We start from the raw sequence: 20,037 nt of genomic DNA on the forward strand, positions 1-20,037 counted from the left end.
TGTCCACACTGAAAATAAAACTAAGGTATGATGTCATATAATCACAGCCAGGCAGAAGATGTTTAATGTACGGTTACATGCGATGGGAATCTGAACCAGTGAGATTTTACAATAAACAATACAGAAACCGAAGTCAAGAGAGAATCAAAATCAGACAGGGGAGTATTCATCAATGCCGTAACTCAGAGGTTAAAAATGCAGTTACTGTGATTAATGTAGTTTAATAATGTGATGCAACAGCCTTGTACCGCAAGCACCGGTGTTCGTGTAGAAAAGCAACCGGAATCACAGAATAACAGGAAACAGGAATCGAACAGGAACCTCCCCAGTGTGTTTAGACTTAGAGCAACTATACGGCTTGGGATTTTCAGCACTTTACACTTTTGGTGGAACAAGGTTTTTCAGTGGACATTAACAATAAATAATATTCATTTTTAATGATTTTTAAGAAAATGTGTCGGTGCGTGTGTACATTTTATATGCAGAACCTCACTTGTGTATATCTGAAGCTCTAAAGGTACATTCTGATCTCTGCCTCAAAGTCTAGCGTTCAATTAGTCTCTGACAGTAATAAGATTTACTGAATGAGTTGCTCGTCAGGTTACAGGTGCTTGTTCAGACTGAATTTGCTCAAGACTGAGGTCTGGATCCGATAATAACCATTCCCCTGATAGGAAATAATTTGCTCTAATAAAGACTTGGCAATGTTACTTTTAAGGCTTTCTGAAATAAGTAAACTAATGTTATTTGTGTTTGGACAGTATTTGTGTGTGGTCAACATTTGCCTGTATTGTGGGAGCCAAATGTTCCCACAAGGATAACCTGACATTTTTAACCTTGTGGGGACCAGCCAGCTGTCCCTATGAGGAAAATTATTTATTAAAAATACAAAATTGTGTTCATCTGAAAATATAAATGCAGAAAGGTTTCTGTGAGGATAAGGTTTATTGAATTGTAAATATATCCATATAAAAGCAATAGTGGCCCCATCGTTTTGAAATATACTGTTCTGTTCTACACAGACCTACGCTGCCCTCTAGTGGTCGGTTACAGCGCTGCATCGGCACCCATTCGCTGCTTCCAAAACAATGCGTCCCTCTCAGAGACTCTTAAACTATGAAGTGCTCAGCTACTTACCACCAGCCCAACCAGACTATTCTCTGCTCATTAGAATCTCATGTGTATTCGCTCAGTTAAAGAGGTTTGCATACATATTCATAAACCCCTTTCACTGATCAAAGAGACTCGAACTGTTTTCCCCCCACTTCATGTTTGTGAATCACTTCTTAAGCCTCTTCCAGCACTTTACCAGCTGATTGGCGCGACCGATGCACATCGCTTCCACTCACACAGCAGCCGCACGCGCGTCTTTGTTCCGAATGAGCAGTTCTGTAAATCCAGTGCAACAGGTGGCCACACAAAGACACGCGGCAGAATCCCTAGCGCTCGCTGCTTAGCAACACACGCAGAGCTGTGACTGTTGCAACTTGCATTCAGATGGTTTTGGAGGCTGAGTTGTGAAGGTGTCAGAGTGTGTTGTTGGACTGAAGCTGTGGGGTCAGCTTGACTACGAGCATCATGTTTTTATTTTAACTGGTGGGTGAGTGGGTATGGAAGCATATGGGTAGCGATATTCAATTTGGAATGTAATATGCAAAATGACAATGCAATATGTAAAATGGCAATGCATTTCTGTATTTACATTTACATTTTCCAATACATTTGTGCAACGTTTGGTGCAAAATGAAAACTAAATTACATAATTTTCATTTGCCATTTCATACACCGGTTTTAATATGTAAAATGAATACTAATTTTAACGCTTTATAAGTTGCAAAATTAAAATGAAAATGTATTACAGAAATGATTACATATGTGTAACATGTTCAAGCAAAAACTGTGGCAAAATTATAATTTAAATGCTATTTTTCTTAAATGCATTAACACTCACTGTCAAGACACTTCGATTGCATTTTCATTCGATGTCCCGCAATGAATGTAGCAAAATTCAATGTGCACATTGAAAATGCATTCCGAGCCGATCACGTGTCTGACCCCTCCCACCATGTCAATCACTGCGTGAACAAGGCGGGGCTTGCAGAAGGTCAAGAGACTCAAATCTCAAGAAGAGGATTCAAGTGAGAGAACATGGAGAAGACAGTTGGACTGTGTACGTTTTGATTATTTCAGTTTATGGCTTTAATATTTCATTCACACTTGTGGGCGGCGCTGAAGCGCTCCTTTCATCTGATTGGTCGAATCGCTCCACCTTCAGCTCGGTCTTTTCATTCTTTCAGGCAGAATAAGAGTCAGTGCGAGTGAAGCACTGTAATGTCTGAAACCACCGCTCACTGTTAATTAGCATAATATTTGAATCAGATAATGCTGGCCACATTATTCGTGCTGCTGCGTTAAATTATTTCTAGGTTATAGTATTGTATAAATCTTGTCCCACTGATAAAAACAGTGCAAATAGTTCTGTCTCCTTGGATAACAGTGAAGTGGAAATAAATATAGTTAAATTTATTAAATAAAATTAAATAGGATTTTTGGGGAAGGTAAGTCTGGCCAGTTATACAGCAACACGAGTCAGACGAGTCTGAAGATCTGAGCTGAATTTGGTGAAACATTAAAGTTCTAGTCTGTGTCAATTACTCTCATAATAAATAATAATAATAATAATGTTACCCGTATTTTTCGGTATAAGTTGCATCAGTCCAAAAATACGTCATGACGAGGAAAAAAACATATATAAGTCGCATTTATTCAGAACCAAGAGAAAACATTACCGTCTACAGCCGCGAGAGGGCGCTCTGGGGTAGGCTACAGGAGCACTGAGTAGCATAGAGCTAATTTTACTATTTTTATTTCAGAAATGTAACAATATAAATTTTTACAATTATTTATTAATGTTACCACTGGGGAAGTCGTGGCCTAATGGTTAGAGAGTCGGACTCCCAATCGAAAGGTTGTGAGTTCGAGTCCCGGGCCGGCAGGAATTGTGGGTGGGGGAAGTGCATGTACAGTTCTCTCTCCACCTTCAATACCATGACTTAGGTGCCCTTGAGCAAGGCATCGAACCCCCAACTGCTCCCCGGGCGCCGCAGCATAAATGGCTGCCCACTGCTCTGGGTGTGTGTTCACAGTGTGTGTGTGTGTGTGTGTGTGTTCACTGCTCTGTGTGTGTGCATTTCGGATGGGTTAAATGCAGAGCACAAATTCTGAGTATGGGTCACCATACTTGGCTGAATGTCACGTCACTTTCACTTTACAGACAGTCTATTATTGATTTTTATTTCCACTTCACTTTTTTCCAAAGAGACAGAACTATTTGCACTGTATTTATCAGTGGGACAATATTCATACAATACTACAACCTAGAAATAATTTGCAGGTCTCAGCAGCATGAATTATGTGCCCAGCTACATCTGATTCAAATATTATGCTAATTAACAGTGAGCGGTGGTTTCAGACATTACAGTGCTTCACTCGCACTGACTCTTATTCTGCCTGAAAGAATGAAAAGACAGAGTTGAAGGTGGAGCGATTCGACCAATCAGATGAAAGGAGCGTTTCAGCACCGCCCACCAGTGCGAATGAAATATTAAAGCCATAAACTGAAATAATCAAAACGTACACGGACCAACTGTCTTGTCCATGTTCTCTCACTTGAATCCTCTTCTTGAGATTTGAGTCTCTTGACCTTCTGCAAGCCCCACCTTGTTCACGCAGTGATTGACATGGCGCGAGGGGGCGGACACGTGATCGGCTCGGAATGCATTTTCAATGTGCACATTGAATTTTGCTACATTCATTGCGGGACACTGAATGAAAATGCAATCGTAAGTGTTAATGGATTTAAGAAAAATAGCATTTAAATGATAATTTTGCCACCGTTTTTGCTTGAACATGTTATACATATCTAATCATTTCTGTAATACATTTTCATTTTAATTTTGCAACTTATAAAGCATTAAAATTAGTTTTCATTTTACATATTAAAACTGGTGTATGAAATGGCAAATGAAAATTATGTAATTAAATTTTCATTTTGCACCAAACGTTGCACAAATGTACTGGAAAATGTAAATGTAAATACAGAAATGCATTGTCATTTTACATATTGCATTGTCATTTTGCATATTATATCCCATATTGAATATTGCTACCCATACGCTTCCATAAGTGGGGAAGGTGTAGAACTTCTTGGGAAGTCACGAAGCGTTCAGTGTGCTGGTAAAGGGTCATAAATATGAATTAAATTTGAGCACGTATTTTAAAAAGTTCTTGTTTTTATTCAAATTTGTACAGTATGTTTCAAATTACAAATTCATTGTAATGAATTACTAAATTAAAAATTTAATTAAATTTATGCATTTAGCAGACGTTTTTATCCAAAACGACTTACAGCGCATTCAGGCTATCAATTTTTTTTTTTACATTACTGCATTATGTATCATAAACTAACATGCAACATTTTTTACATAATCTACACCGTTGTTTAAAAGTTTGAAAAAATTTTCTCTTGTGTTTAAAGACACATTTCAAGGAACACTCCACTTTTTTTAAAATAAGCTAATTTCCATCTCCCCTAGAGTTAAACAGTTGAGTTTTACCATTTTCGAATCCATTCAGCCGATCTTAGGGTTTGGCGGTAGGACGTTTAGCTTAGCTTAGCGTAGTTCATTGAATCTGATTAGACCGTTAGCTTCTCGCTCAAAAATGACCTTAAGAGTTTCTATATTTTTCCTATTTAAAACTTGACTCTTCTGTAGTTACATCGTGGTCTAAGACAGACGGAAAATTAAAAGTTGTGATTTTCCAGGCCAATATGTCTAGGAATCCAAATAGATAAGCTAATAAATACTAAATATTACTAATTGGTGTATAAAATATTTTGCTGGGAATATTAGGTCATTGCTTTTACTTTCCACCACTGATGACAACAGCACCATTAAAAAATTAGCTTCTTCTAACTCTAACTGAAACAACATTATAACCCCTCAACTGTTGAAGATGCAAGTAGATTACGCAAGTGGTGAACAAAAATCGGTAGGCGCATATCCGCATGGTAAATGACACCTATTTGCTTGAGCTTGTTCTTCCGAAGCTAAAGCCAGTGTGAAAACACATCTGTGTCAATACCAAGGAAGGAATTGAGTGACTCATGTGGTTTTTAATCAAAAGTTTTCGCCATTTCCTCACATAAATACACATCACCCATCTGTCCCTTGCATTTTTCGACATTTCCCCATTTCTAATGACTCAAGAGGTCTGTGTGCGTGTGAGAGAGACAGAGAGCCCTGTGACGGACAGCCCTCGCTGAAGCCTCTGTCCTTAGTGACATGGATCAGGGTGGAGATGTGGAGGCATATCTTCCGCACCAAGCCACGCATGCAACAGGCAAGTGTACTTGTCCTTCACCAGAGGTAATCAAGAGTAGAGGGGTAGAGGGGTTTGTTTAGGATGAGAGATGAGAGCTACAGGAAACACGCTCTGTTCTTATGTGGTTAGAAACGAGAGGTCCAGATGGGACGTTATCTTCTATGTTGTGACTTCTGTTGATTTGCCCTTAATGTTTTTCTTGTTTAACATTTTTCATCAAGTTTTTTGTGGGCACGTCCCTCGTTTGTAAGCTGTTTCGCTATGACTTTTCTGTGTGACCGAACTGGTTTGAAAATTTCTGAAACAGGAAACGTCTGGTTTACAATGCAGAAAGCTGCAGCCTGTAGCTTTGTGGGTTGTTCAGCATTGCAAAAAATATATTTGGTATTAAATCCTCCGTTTTCTCATTTAGTTTATATATCGGTTATTAATTGTCCAGTTAGAATTTCTGTCAGAAACACGATTCATTTTAGTTCAACTGTACGTAATGGAGAGCTTACATGGATAGATGTGCTCATCACAAAATAATGACAGCGGAAGTGCTATTTTTTTGCATATGTTTTCCCTCTTGGCTTGTGTGTTGTGATATTAGTCATTTTGAGGCAGAGTGAAAGTAAAGTGACAGATAAAATAAGTCCTTTTATATATATATATATATATATATATATATATATATATATATATATATATATATATATATATATATATATATATATATATATATATATATATATATATATATATATATATAGTTACACAGTGTTGAGTGTTTAAAGGGCATGGGTAAAAAGTGACAGCAGAAATATTAGAGAAGTTTCTCTCCTTCTCTCAACCTCAGCTGTAACAGGAAGTGTTTTCGTTTCAACAATGAACAACTAAATTAAGTTCTTTACTACAGCAATTAAAGTGATAGTTCATATGAAAAATGAAAATGCTATCATTTATTTACCATCAAGATTGAGAATTTATTATTTCAGAACCAGAGGCATGTTTCTCCTTTAGTTTGTTTCCTGCAGGAATATATGAGCAAAGCAGTCATGCCCAGATCTGCACTAAAACAATCGATTTGAGATTGTCTGAACAATGCAGTCTTGGTCCAATTGAATTGTATACATATACTTCCGGTTTCACAGACAAAGCTTAAGTCTAGTCCTAGACTAAAATGTAAATCTGAGCTGTTTCATCTTAAAGAAACTTGCACCGACAGATCTTAAAACATGTCAGTGCCTTTGTTTTGTCTTAATGCACACCAGTAATGCTTTTTTCTAAGGCATGTTTATACAAATTACTTGAATGTCCTAATTGAACTATGTCCTATTCCTGGGCCTTTAAGTCCTCGGTTCAGACCAAAGTGAATGTTCTACCCACTGAAGAGGAAGATTATCATTACATAGCAATGTCAATTTCACCCAAAGCTTTTACTGACTTTAGAATAGACTTTCAATTTCTTGAATTCTTAGGTGCTCCATCAGTTCACAGGAGTGAAAGTGTAAAGAAAACCTTAATTTTGTTCTTAGTTTGATTCTTTCTTTGTTCGCTTCTTCCTCCCCAACCCCTCATTAGCAGTACAAGTCACAGATCACCTGGGTAGAGAAAGAGTTTGCTGGTATCAATGTGAAGGTAAGATTTCTGAGCTTTCTGCTCCCGCCTCTTTCGTCTTTGAGCTCTGTCACACTGTCTGTCAGCTTGGCTTCTAACAGGATTTACAGTAGAGGAAGAGGAGCACTGGGACATGCCTAAAACTGACCTTTGATAGCTTTCCTTAGTGTCTGTTGTTTCTTTGATTATGACTTCCACTTGTAGTATCAGGCTGGACTGGTCAGGGTCAGAGGGAAACCTGTTTTAAAGCACCACCGTATTTTTAGCTCTGTTGGGAGTGAGAGGGCAAATCAGCAAGGCATTATGGGACAGAATGGGCATTTAAGTGTCCACCCCGAGGGAAACAGTCATTGAGCTACATCTTGGGCAACTATTTTTTTTCACTGTCTTTCTTTTTCTATATCTGTGTATTTTTTTCTTTCTTGTCAGTAATGTTAATTAAAATAACTTGAAAATATTTTTTTAAGTTCTCCTAATATATAGTTTTTTTTCTTCTATCTTTATTAGCACATCTGTCACACATTACTATGTTACATCCTCCCTCCCTCTCTCTCTCTCTCTCTCTCTCTCTCTCGCTTGTTTTTTCTCTTTCACCAGTTCTGTTTTCAGGTCTCAGTCTCGGCCTCTTCCTTCCTCTTCCTGCGTGCCTCACTGTAGTTGTCAAGTAGGGCAGAGCACACACCCTGACTCCACACACACACACACACTGCCAGACTCAGCTCACTCCTTCTCTGGGATGAGTTTTGTTGTCCATGGCTGCACCGACAGCAGGTGGATGGGGGTAACAGTGGAATACCCTGGCTAGAGGGGGGATGAAGAGATGGAGAAAGAGAAGAGGAAGTTTAAAGTCAGTCAGTTATTGAGGCTCTACCTGTTCAAGAGGCAGCACAGTAAGGCTTTAGCGAATGCCACTCAGTCCAGAGAGGAGACCAACAGCACCACAAACTCGGCTCAGTCTAGTGCAGCTTTAAACGATGAACATACGACGTGGACGGTCAGTGCACACAAACACACACACACAGTATAGTGGCATTGCTTTGTAGAGGAGTTGTAGTTTGTTGTTTGTTGCTAGGATGGTTGATTGCAAGACTATACGTTACATTTGTTTTGTTGAATAGGGCCACACTGGTTGTATGTATATGTAAACTAACTTTAATTAGTTGTCATTTTACAAGTCAGACACTTTTGATTTTGTCAGATGTTTGCCGCTTAAATTTGGTCGTCTTTGAAACAAGACATCAAATGCATCTTTGTTGTGGTATATCTGCAGGAAAACAGTTATGATATGTGCTTCAGAGATACAAGTGTAAGCAACACCCTAATGCCTTTCAAATGCTGAAATCCTCCTTTTCTGAACTTCAGCTGACTTGTGCTCGCAAATTGCTCTTTAAATTGCAATTTACTCTTTTGAAATTGATATTACAAAGTAATGAGATGAATGTGTCATCATAATTTGTAAATGTCTTTAAAGAAATCAATTAATTAATCTGAGTTTAGGGCCTAATTGATTCATGTGCAGAGAAGTTGGTGAACAAACTGAATTTCTAACATCCATCTAGAATTTGCTGTAGACTTTTCTTTTCTGATTGTCTTCAGAGATCTATATATATATGTGTGTGTATATATATATATATGTATATATATATATGTGTGTGTGTGTGTGTGTGTGTGTGTGTGTGTGTGTGTATATATATATATATATATATATACACTTTTATATATATATATATATATATATATACACTTGTATATATATATATATATATATATATATATATATACAATTATATATATACTATTATATATACACACACACACACACACACGTCATTCAAACTTGTGTGACTTCTTCTGTAGAGTATAAGTTGTTTTGAATTATGTTGGGAACTTGGGAAGTTTCGATGACCATTGTCTTCCACTGTATGAAAAAAATATTTCTTCAAATATCTTTTGTGTTCCATTGAATAAAGCCATACAAGTTTGGAACAACTTCAGGAGGAGTAAACAATGACAGACTTCTACTTTTAGCTTGAAAATCCCTTTAAATGATTTATTTAATGACGTATTGGTCGTTTTTCCATCCCAGTGATAATTTTGTTGGTCAGTTAGTCAGAATTGTATTTCTAAGTAGATCTGATAATAGTCTAACTGGGTTTGATATGGTAGTGCTCATTAGTGACAAGTGTTTGTGTGCTTTTACTACATGTACTAACCATGTTCTCAGAATTCAGTTTAATTTTGACCATTAACCATTTCCTCTTAAACATATTTACAACTTTCAGCAAAGCCTACATGCTTACTGTCAGCTTTAATGAAGGATAAACTGCTAGTCATCACACTCTCTGATCTGATAGGTTTAAAGTGTTTTTCTATGTGTCTTTAAATCACACTCTTGAGCTTCTCGGGAACTTTTCCTCACTCATCTTAACTGCACCCTTGCTGCTGAAACTTGCAAAATAGCTATTGAATAACAAGTGGTGGTGGCGGTGGAGCCTTAATGGTCTTGGATGGTAACACAGAAGTTGCAGGTTCAATTCAAGTTACACATGCAACTGATCCCTAACAGAATCCTTCATATAATAATATAGCTATTATATAGGTGGCCCTTTGTAAACCAAATCCCTCTCTGAACCTAATTCAGATTTCATAATGTTGTTTAGGTCCCAGGAGATATTTGTCATTGACAGTATTGATTCAATCTTGAAATAGTGAAGACCAGTCAGTGACGTATAGATAATAATCTGCTCTATGAGACAAGATAAGCAGTTACTGTGAAATGATTAAAGAAAATGGCTTATCGCTCATTGACCCCCAGCATTGGAGATTATGTCCACTTAAGCCAGCTTTGAGCTTTAATAATCAAGCTCGTCTTCCTGACCAGTCGGCTGTCTGCTCTGTATATGTTTTATACCAAATAACCTGATGGAAGTTGTGGCTGATATCCGTCTCTGTGTCTTGTGTTGTAGGAAGATGGTGACATCAAGGAGATCAACATCACACATGTTGTTAAGGAGGGTGCGGAGAAAGCAGACCCCTCACAGTTCGAGCTGCTCAAAGTGCTGGGGCAAGGCTCCTTTGGAAAGGTAAAGAGAGTCTCATATGCAACTTTAAAAATTCATAGACGTGTTTGTATATAAGATATATAGATATATAAGAAACCGTGAGAACTGTTAAGCAAAAACTAGTTAATGGTGATTTAGTGATGCTGTTCAGAGGGTTTTACTGCTCTGAACCAGAGCAAACGTGAATGAGTCTGCAGTCCACCAGCACATCACTTGCCCGTATAATCATTCAGAATTAAATAGAAAATTCCTTTTACTTCAATGTAGCAGACAATATCAAATGTTAATTTTGGGATGTAGAATTGTGTTTTGTATTTTGATTTAATAACCAATGTTTCTAATCAAACCATTCTTTAATAAATCTTCCAAAAAAACATATTTATTATAATTTATGTTGAAATTTGTCCAATTTTAATTGATTTGTATGCACAGTTGATTTATATTCACTACTGATTGAAGGTTTCGGGTCAGTAAGATTTGAAAAAAAATATTTATTTTTATTCAGCAAGGATAAATTAAAGTGAAATCGAAGACTACAAATAAACATTACAAATAAAACAGTTGTATTAAATTGTAATAATATTTACTAATATTTCATAATATGTTACTGGAAAGATATTCCATTCTGAACAATACTTAATCTTAATGGCAAGACATTTGAGGAATTTTTTGCTTATTAAGTTTGACAACATGTGAATATTTACACTTATGGGCAATGAATGTCTTTGTATTACAATTCAGACAAGTTCTCTTCCTGTCATTCAATTCAATACAACTTCCTGATGGAAGTTTGTCTCATAAAATAAAAATTAACCAGTTCCTTTGTTGTGGGTGAATTTAGTTTTTTATAGGTTTTTACATTCTTTTAATACCAGTAAACATCCCAGTGCCCTTAAAGATACCGGTTAAAAAAAATGTATAACCTGAATGCACTGTTGCAAGTTGCTTTGGATAAAAGCATCTGCTAATTGCATAAATGTAAACGTATAGTTCACCCAAACCAAACCCATAAGACCTACATTAATCTTCAGAACACAAATCAAGATACTTTTGATGAAATCCAAGAGCTTTCTGAACCACCATAGACAGCAATGCAATGAATGGTTCAACCTTAACTATATAAAGCTACAAGAATACTTATGCACAAAAAAAAATTAAAAAAAAAGGACTTCAATTAACAATTGCTTCTCTTCTGTACCAGTCTTCAATGTGCATTCATGTGAGTACCACGACTTCATGCGACACAGGAGCCAGTGTTCTGACATAGACATCCATCTATCTTAGTGCATTTTCTGTATATTCTGGTTCAAATAAGTAAAGCTGGGCAAAAAAAATCAGAACGCTGGCTCCTGCATCAGCAGCACTACACGCATGAAGTCATGGTACTCTCATGAACATGCAATGGAGACTGACAAGGAAGATAAGAAATTGTTGAATAAAGTCATTATTTATGTTTTCTTTGAACAAAAGTATTCTCATTACTTCACATCACTAAATTACTGTTGAACCACTATTTTACCGATGTCTTACTCCTTACTTCCCTTCTAGGCCTTGAACATGTCAGTTGCGTTGATGCCTATGCAGGGTCAGAAAGCCATCAGATTTCATCAAGAATATACTAATTTGCAGAGGTGGAAAGTAACGAATTACATTTACTCGCGTTACTGTAATTGAGTAGCTTTTTTGTGTACTAATACTTTTTAAAGTAATTTTTTAAATCTGTAATTTTACTTTTACTTAAGTATATTTTGTTTAAAGTATTGTACTTCGCTACATTTTAAAACACATTAATTACTGAGTAAAAAAAAAAAAAAAAAAAAAATCGCTCCCTGGAAACTACGTCAGTAAATAATGGGCAGGAGGGCAAACTGGCGCTAAAATCACAAGAAAGATGCAGACGGTCAAAACAGGCGTTAGTGGTGCAGACACCGCTGAAAACGAAACCCCGTCATATTCTGAAGTTGAACTCGATGGAAATGAAGTGAACCCCTGGCCATATGTATGCTCTATTATGCAGTGTAAGCTGTACTTGCTTAGGAAGACCAAACTAGCAGCTTATAAAATCTCGACAAGACATCAACCCTTCGCAAGAATGTAGAGGTAAGCTAAATAATTGCATCGTTGCATTGGTGGTTAAAATGAAGCTTTGACATTTTAGCAAGAGGTTTTGCACAAATTAGCCAAAAAGACAGTGGTGAGGAGTGTGCTATATATATCATCTGCGATAATATCATATTTTTTGTTTTAATGATGTGCGCGCTTATAGTGCGTTCTTTCACTGTGTGATTCAGTCTCCTAAAATGCATTTAGAATGATCACAAAATTGAAGATATAGGGGCAGAAAATTCACATATTTATATAATTTCATACATTAAATCAAAATCACACAAAGAATGCCGTCTTTTCCTCCAAAAATCATCATGAATATATACATACATACATATATATATAACAGTTCAATAAACAAGTTAATTAAGAGACTTGCGTTTTAGACACCATATTGCCTTTTTTAGCTCTATTTCTACAACAGAAAATAATTCCAAACACAGCCACCAAAGCACAGTTTTGCATCTCTGAGCAACGTGACAGTGTTTAGTTCCTGAATGAAGCAACCGTTTAAATGATTCGGTTCAATCGCAATGACTCACTTATTAACAGTGACTTGCTGACACATACTGGCCATTTTAATTTCACATTTAAAGTATCTTTTGATTTTTTTTTAATAATTAATTTCTTATCATTTCAAATGATTATTCAACATTTTATGTCTTGTATATCAAAAAATTATTTATGCATTTGTAACTGCAGGTTAAATGCATTCTTGTCCTGCACTAAACAGTGTAATACATCTAAATGCCACTTCCAATGAATCTTCTGCATTTCCTCTGCATTAAAAGATGAGTTTGTTGATACTGATTTGCCTGGTAACAGCCCAAATGTTTTATTATTCTAAATAACTGATTCCTTTAATTAAAAACAACTAGTTTGAGATTAATAGACCTATACCAGGGGTGTCAAACTCAGTTCCTGGAGGGCCGTAGCCCTGCAGAGTTTAGTTCTAACCCTGCTCCAGCACAGATATCATGTAGTTTTCAAATAAACCTAAATGATTAGATTAGCTGGATCAGGTGTGTTTAATTAGGGTTAAATCTGAACTGTGCAGGACTGTGGCCCTCCAGGAACTGAGTTTGACACTCTTGGCCTGTCCCATTTTTGACTCCCTCCCACTGTTAAAATGTAACTAAGTAATTTTTACTCTGAGTAAATTTTAAATGAGCTACTTTTTACTTTTACTTGAGTTGATTTTTAGACTGGTACTTTTACTTGTACTTAAGTAAAATTTCATTAATGTAATGGTACTTTTACTTGAGTAGAATATTTTTGTACTCTTTCCACCTCTGCTAATTTGTGTTCTGATGATGAACAAAGATCTTGTGTGTTTAGAATGACATGAGGGCAAGTAATTAATGACAGTATATTTTGGTGTACTACCACTTTTAAATTGGACTTAACCAAAATTGCTTTGAGTAACGTTCAGCACAACATTTTAATTACTCTGTAGAATGAAAACATGTTTTTTTGTGTGTGTGTGCACAGGTTTTTTTGGTACGAAAGGTAACCCCTCCTGACAGTAATCAGCTCTACGCCATGAAGGTCTTGAGAAAGGCCACACTCAAAGGTACAGCATCAGTGTAAACACACACACCACAAACCACACAAGCTTCCTTTGCGAACAAATACAGCCCTGCAACAACAGCTGCTTTCATTTCAAATTGTTCTCCTGGCCTGTTTTTCTTTATTTACTCTTGTGTCACTCCCAGTTTTTGTGTAACCACAGATACCAACCCTGAGGATTACACAAATCATGAATTTACCATTTGAATTGACCAGATTTTCATATATTATTGTCAGACCCATAGTATCAGATGGGATTTGCAGTGTCACTATACACAATATTTTGTCTTTTTTTTTTTTTTGGCATATTCCTACAACTCTGAATCTGAATTTGTTTCAGTGTCAGCGAGGTCACAGATTAACGGTAACTCCTCTGCGGGTACACTTACTTCCTGTTTTTTTTACTCTGCACCCCAATGACAGAAAATCCCACCATGCTTACAAACCTGAGGTTTTAGGTTCAGGTGTCAGTTCACTGAAATTTCAGAAGCTATCTCTACTTCTCTCCTCCTCCTTTCTCTCCGTTCCTAAAAAGAGAGCCTTCACATATCTAATGAGAGCTTATAACAACACTTCTTACAAACACATGCTATCTGATGAACTTCTGCTTGAGACTTCCGCTAATTTGAATCTGCTGCTAACCCATTCGCTTGCAGAAAAAAAAACGTATTCATGCTCAATTTGACTTTGTTAGCTGTGGCCAGATATTTCCTTAAAACCCATGTGAAATTGTTCTCGTCACAGTGAGGGATCGTGTGAGAACTAAAATGGAGAGAGACATCCTGGCAGACGTCAACCATCCGTTTGTGGTTAAACTCCATTATGGTGAGTTAGTGTGATGTCTATGATTCATTACCAATAATATGTGCTCATGCCATTTCCCTTTCCCTAAAGGAACAGCTTACACAAAAATTAAAATGACGTCATCATATTTTAATTGTCACGTGAAATGGCCAAAAATCTTGCCATCCATTTATTGACTGTAAAGTATTGAAGTCAGATTGAGTTGGATCATTTAAATGAATTAGTTGATTCATTGATTTAATGATTAGTCACAATTAAATCAGCCTACTCTGAATATCAGATTCAACAGCTCCTGGATGGGAAGATAATTAGTGAATAACAACTTAAATTTTGGTCTTTTGGCATTTGCATCCTTTTTGATGCTTCAATGACACGATGGTGAGTAAATTATGATGATCTTTTTAAATGTCATTTTTAAATGTCTTTTATTGACTGCTGTGCTGCATGTGATTTTATTAAGAAGGAATTATTAAATGGTCCTAAAATTAACAGAAAGAGTAAAAAGATTTATTTACAGTACAGAGTCCATGTTTGCCGGGTCATTACATTAATTTGAGTAACTGAACATCGTAATCTTGCATTTGACCTGCTGGACGGAGGCCTTCAATTGTAAAGGAAGCTGTAGAAGCTTATCATTAATGACCAACAGATCAGATTCACTTCAAGCGCACTTCTTTGTGTGTGTGTGTGTGTATATGTGTGTGTGTGTTCAGCTTTTCAGACTGAGGGTAAACTCTATCTGATTCTGGACTTCCTCAGAGGAGGGGATCTATTCACCAGGCTGTCAAAAGAGGTATATAATACTCATATCAATGAGCGCAATATCCTATTCTTTGTCTACACTGTATTCAGAGCATCTCTTTGGTGTTCAGGTGATGTTCACAGAAGAAGATGTGAAGTTTTATCTGGCTGAACTGGCACTGGGTCTAGATCACCTGCACGGCCTCGGCATCATCTACAGAGATCTCAAACCTGAGAAGTACTTACACACACACACACACACACACACACACACACACACACACAAAACATAAACTCACTGAGGAGATGCTTGACATTGTAAACACATGTACACACCATGAACTCTACTAATACATTTTCTGTGTTCTATTTTCTAGTATCCTCCTGGACGAAGAGGGACATATCAAACTCACAGGTACAATAAAAACGCTGGTTTACCAAAGAATTTAGACATTCTTTAGTCATAATGTTAATTAGTGTATTTGGTTTTGTTTTTACTCACAGATTTTGGGCTGTGTAAGGAGGCTATCGACCATGAGAAGAAGGCTTACTCCTTCTGTGGGACGGTGGAGTACATGGCCCCAGAGGTGGTTAACCGGCAGGGACACACGCACAGCGCTGACTGGTGGTCGTTTGGGGTACTAATGGTATGAACAGATTCATGCAGAAGTGGAGAAAACCTGCTTGCCTGTCAGTTATTTTTTTGTCTAATATATATTGCTTTAATAGTTGTTTTCTGTTTCTCCTCTTTACAGTTTGAGATGCTTACAGGTTCACTGCCATTCCAGGGAAAAGACAGAAAAGAAACAATGAATCTTATTCTGAAGTGAGGGTCTATTTAGTCTTGTTCTTTTTTATAGAGTCTTTAAATAATGTTCTCAAATTAGTTTTTAAATGAAGCATTAAGAATAAATGAGTTTTACATTATGATTAGGCTCATTTTTTGTCCTAGGAAATAGTCCTCAGTGCATTATTTTCCATTTCATTGGTTTGCCTAATTTGTTACTAGCAAGCTGTTGGAAGAAAAACAATATAAGCTGTTAAACAACAATTGATCTCTATTGTGTATTAATATTGACGTTGTCTACACTACCTTAATACTATTATTCAGCAAAGAGACATTCAACTGATCAAAAATGACAGCTAGTAATTTATAATGTTATGAAAATTCAATTTTGAATGAATGCAGTTCTATTGGAATTTCTTTTGTATAGGAGCAAATATGTTGTGAACATTGATCAGTTTTTGAGTCATGATAATTGTTTGGTTTTCTCTTCAGAGCCAGGTTAGGGATGCCTCAGTTCCTGAGCGCCGAGGCTCAAAGCTTACTGAGAGCTCTTTTCAAGAGGAACCCTACCAACAGACTGGGTAAAGAATACACAATCTGATTGTTTTGTGTACTCTTTTTCAAATTTAATGTTTTAAAATGTAATCATGCTATAAGCTTCCTTTTCCAGTTAAGTCAATTATATTATATTAAAATTATATTTGGCAGATTAGATAAAAGTAGTTATTAGTAGTTAGGAGAATTCCATTTAATGTGCTGTATTTTCAAATGAAGTGTTTTATTCATACACTAACTGTTACCAGGATCTGGAGCAGATGGAGCTGAGGAAATCAAACGCCATTCATTCTTCATGACAATTGATTGGAATGTAAGTTCTTCAGAATCCTTCAGATCTATTGGAACATTTTCTATTAAAGGCTTCAGTGCGAAAAATTTATTTTATATCTATTTTCAGAAACTCTTTAGACGAGAAATAAAACCTCCATTCAAGCCAGCTGTGGCCAGACCTGATGACACCTTTTACTTTGATTCAGAGTTCACTTCTCGTACCCCTAAAGGTGAGGGATCTGTGACTAGTCGGGTGCTCAGGATTTTATTTTTTACATTAAAAACAAACTACTGGAGAATTTAAAGAGATAGTTCACCTATAAATGGAAATTCTGTCATTTACCCACCCTCACTTAGTTTGAAACCTAAATGATTGCCTTTGTTCTGTTAAAAACTAAAGGAGTTGTTTAGCAGAATGTTATTAGAAAGTTGCTCTTATACATATAATAAATGTAGATGGAGACCAGAGGCTCCAAAAAGAGTAAAAATTATAATTACATCACCATACGCTATAACAAGTCTTCTGAAACTGTAGGATATCTCTGATTGAGGGGCAGACTTGATTTTAAATATTCACTAAATCTTGTAAGATTTGTTACATCTAATGATGGTCTCTATTCAATTTCATTTCATGGAAAAGAGTAGCATGAAAATTCTGCTCAGTATATCCTTCTATGTCACATAAAAGTGCTTAATAAATAAAATAAGGAAGGAAGGAAGGATAAAATAAAAAAATAATAAAGAATTGAATGACATGATCAAAATATTAATTTTTGGGTGAACTGTCTCTTTGTTAGTTTCTGTGGTCTCTTCATGAATAGGGTAGCCATACAACAGATGGCTGTAGTTTCATCTTGATCTACAAGCTGAGCTCACTGCAGTAAATTTGGAGCTTTGGCAGTTTTTTTGAAATGTCATCAGCATGAGTAATGTGGGATATGAGTGTGGGCTTCATGGTTTCTCTGCTTCTTGGCCTTTCTCAGATTCCCCAGGTGTTCCCCCCAGCGCAGGGGCTCATCAGCTCTTCCGTGGCTTCAGCTTTGTTGCTACAGCGATGCTAGAGGAGGAGGGCAAAGAAGAGCCCTCTCGGCCCCCTCCACACCCTGTGGTGCAGGTTAATGATCTATTATATGTCAAAATACATCTGAAAATAACACTTTGTATTTAGCTGTGGTTAATGAGACATACCTTGTCAGCTTTTATGACAGTGTACAAGATTATTACAGGGCTCAGGTTAAACTTAAAGGGATGCTCCAGCCCAAAATGAAAATTTTGTCATTAATCACTGGCCCCCATGTTGTTTCCAATCCCGTAAAAGCTTTGTTTGTCTTCAGCACACAATAAGATATTTTGGATGAAAACCGGGAGGCTTGTGACTGTCCCTTTAACTGCCAAGTAAAATACACTGTCAAGGTCCAGAAAAGTATGAAAGACATCATCTGAATAGTCCATCTGCCATCAGTGGTTCAAGCGCAACGTTAGGAAGTGACAAGAAAACTTTTTGTATGTGAAGAAAACAAAAATAGAGAGAAACAGAGGAGAAAAATTGTTGAATAAAGTCATTATTGTTTGCGTACAAAAAGTATTCTGCTCGCTTCATAATGTTACGGTTGAACCACTGATGGCAGATGGACTATTCTGATGATGTCTTTCATACTTCTCTGGACCTTGAAACAGTGTATTTTACTTGGCAGTTAATGGGGCAGTCACAAGCCTCCCGGTTTTCATCCAAAATATCTTAAATTGTGTTCCGAAGACAATGATTTTACGGGTTTGGAATGTCATGGGGGTAAGTGATCAATGACAACATTTTTATTTTGGGGTGGAGTATCCCTTTAAGTTTACCAGGGGAATGTCATTAATTGTGCCTAGTTACAGTGTCCAGTTTTTCTGTCAAGGCTGTTTAAATATGATTAATTCTATCATTTTTATGCAATGATGAAAGTAATAAGGATATCTGACCTTAACACCTGCAAAGACTTTCAGTGGTGTTCACTTATGAAACCATTTAATTTCTTGAGGTTAAACTTTAACTTGTTTTGAACCCTGAACATACTTTTTGTCATCCTGTGATTTATGAGCTTGAGTGAGCTTGAAATGGTTGACCACTAGAAAGCAGTATTTCTTTCTTTTCACTTTGATTAATTTAAGAGTGGGTGTAATGCACTTCAATGTAGATAATGATAGTGGTTAAATGTTAATGGAGGAAGATATTAGTGAAAATTTAGTAATGCGGAAAGTGAATTGCTTTACTCAGTATTAGTGATATCATCATTCTGTACTTTCCAGCATTCGCTGTGTTGAGTTCAAACTGTAATAATAATATGTAGTGTTTGTGCCTTGTTTAAAAGAATGTAATCAGTGTGTACAGTGTTCATTATAATTATTAGATTTTACTATTGGTGCCGGTGTGTGTGTGTGTGTGTGTGTGTGTGTGTGTGTGTGGCTGTTCTAATATTTTCTCTCTCTCTTGTGTATCTGTCTCCAAGCAGCAGCTTCACGGTAAGAACCTCTTGTTCAGTGACGGTTACATACTCAAGGAGGACATCGGCATGGGCTCTTTCTCTGTCTGCAAACGCTGCATACACAAAGCAACCAACACAGAGTATGCAGTAAAGGTTAGAGCCTCACACCGTTAACCTCTCAAAATTTTGTACTGACGTGGCTTTGAATTAGCTTTTCTTTCTTTGGCATCAGCATTATTGGCTACCTAATCATCTGTGATGCTGTTTTTAATGAAACTGCTGTTTCAGACAGTATAAAGCAATATTTCTTTTTTATTTAAATTCTATATATATATATATATATATATATATATATATATATATATATAATTTAAATAAAAAAGAAATATTGCTGTATACTGTATACTATATATATATGCTGTTGAATGCTCTTTTAACTGAACATCACCAAAAAAAGGCTATGTTCACTAAAATAGTTAGATAAACGTGATCTTCAAGTAACTAATGCTGTACATGATTTATTGTATAATTCTGATAGGTAATTGATAAAACAAGCACCGACCCATCAGAAGAGATTGAGATCCTGCTGAGATACGGTCAGCACCCTAACATCATCACTCTCAAAGATGTAAGTACAAAAGCATATCATTTCACAATTAACTGGTCCACAGAAATCATCTGCATTATTAAA

At 36.5% G+C, this 20,037-nt stretch overlaps 1 protein-coding gene across 8 annotated transcripts in view; it reads left to right on the plus strand.

The window, feature by feature from the left end:
• LOC132112770 (ribosomal protein S6 kinase 2 alpha) overlaps positions 1-20,037 on the plus strand; it is a 60,767-nt gene that overhangs the window by 37,375 nt on the left and 3,355 nt on the right. For 2 of the 8 annotated variants that reach the window (XM_059520423.1, XM_059520422.1), the window contains 15 exons: positions 6,949-7,005; positions 9,951-10,067; positions 13,644-13,725; positions 14,466-14,546; positions 15,239-15,318; positions 15,398-15,504; positions 15,644-15,681; positions 15,771-15,913; positions 16,022-16,092; positions 16,546-16,634; positions 16,857-16,921; positions 17,009-17,111; positions 17,865-17,995; positions 19,374-19,499; positions 19,885-19,974. In XM_059520423.1, the coding sequence (XP_059376406.1) occupies positions 6,949-7,005; positions 9,951-10,067; positions 13,644-13,725; positions 14,466-14,546; positions 15,239-15,318; positions 15,398-15,504; positions 15,644-15,681; positions 15,771-15,913; positions 16,022-16,092; positions 16,546-16,634; positions 16,857-16,921; positions 17,009-17,111; positions 17,865-17,995; positions 19,374-19,499; positions 19,885-19,974 (1,380 nt within the window). Of the gene's footprint in view, positions 1-5,234; positions 5,430-6,948; positions 7,006-7,615; positions 7,979-9,950; positions 10,068-13,643; positions 13,726-14,465; positions 14,547-15,238; positions 15,319-15,397; positions 15,505-15,643; positions 15,682-15,770; positions 15,914-16,021; positions 16,093-16,545; positions 16,635-16,856; positions 16,922-17,008; positions 17,112-17,864; positions 17,996-19,373; positions 19,500-19,884; positions 19,975-20,037 lie in introns of those variants that run through there. The other 6 variants (XM_059520425.1, XM_059520426.1, XM_059520428.1 and 3 more) reach the window with 6 other exon arrangements.

This window comes from Carassius carassius, chromosome 32 (assembly GCF_963082965.1).
Source record: "Carassius carassius chromosome 32, fCarCar2.1, whole genome shotgun sequence".
NCBI lineage: Eukaryota > Metazoa > Chordata > Actinopteri > Cypriniformes > Cyprinidae > Carassius > Carassius carassius.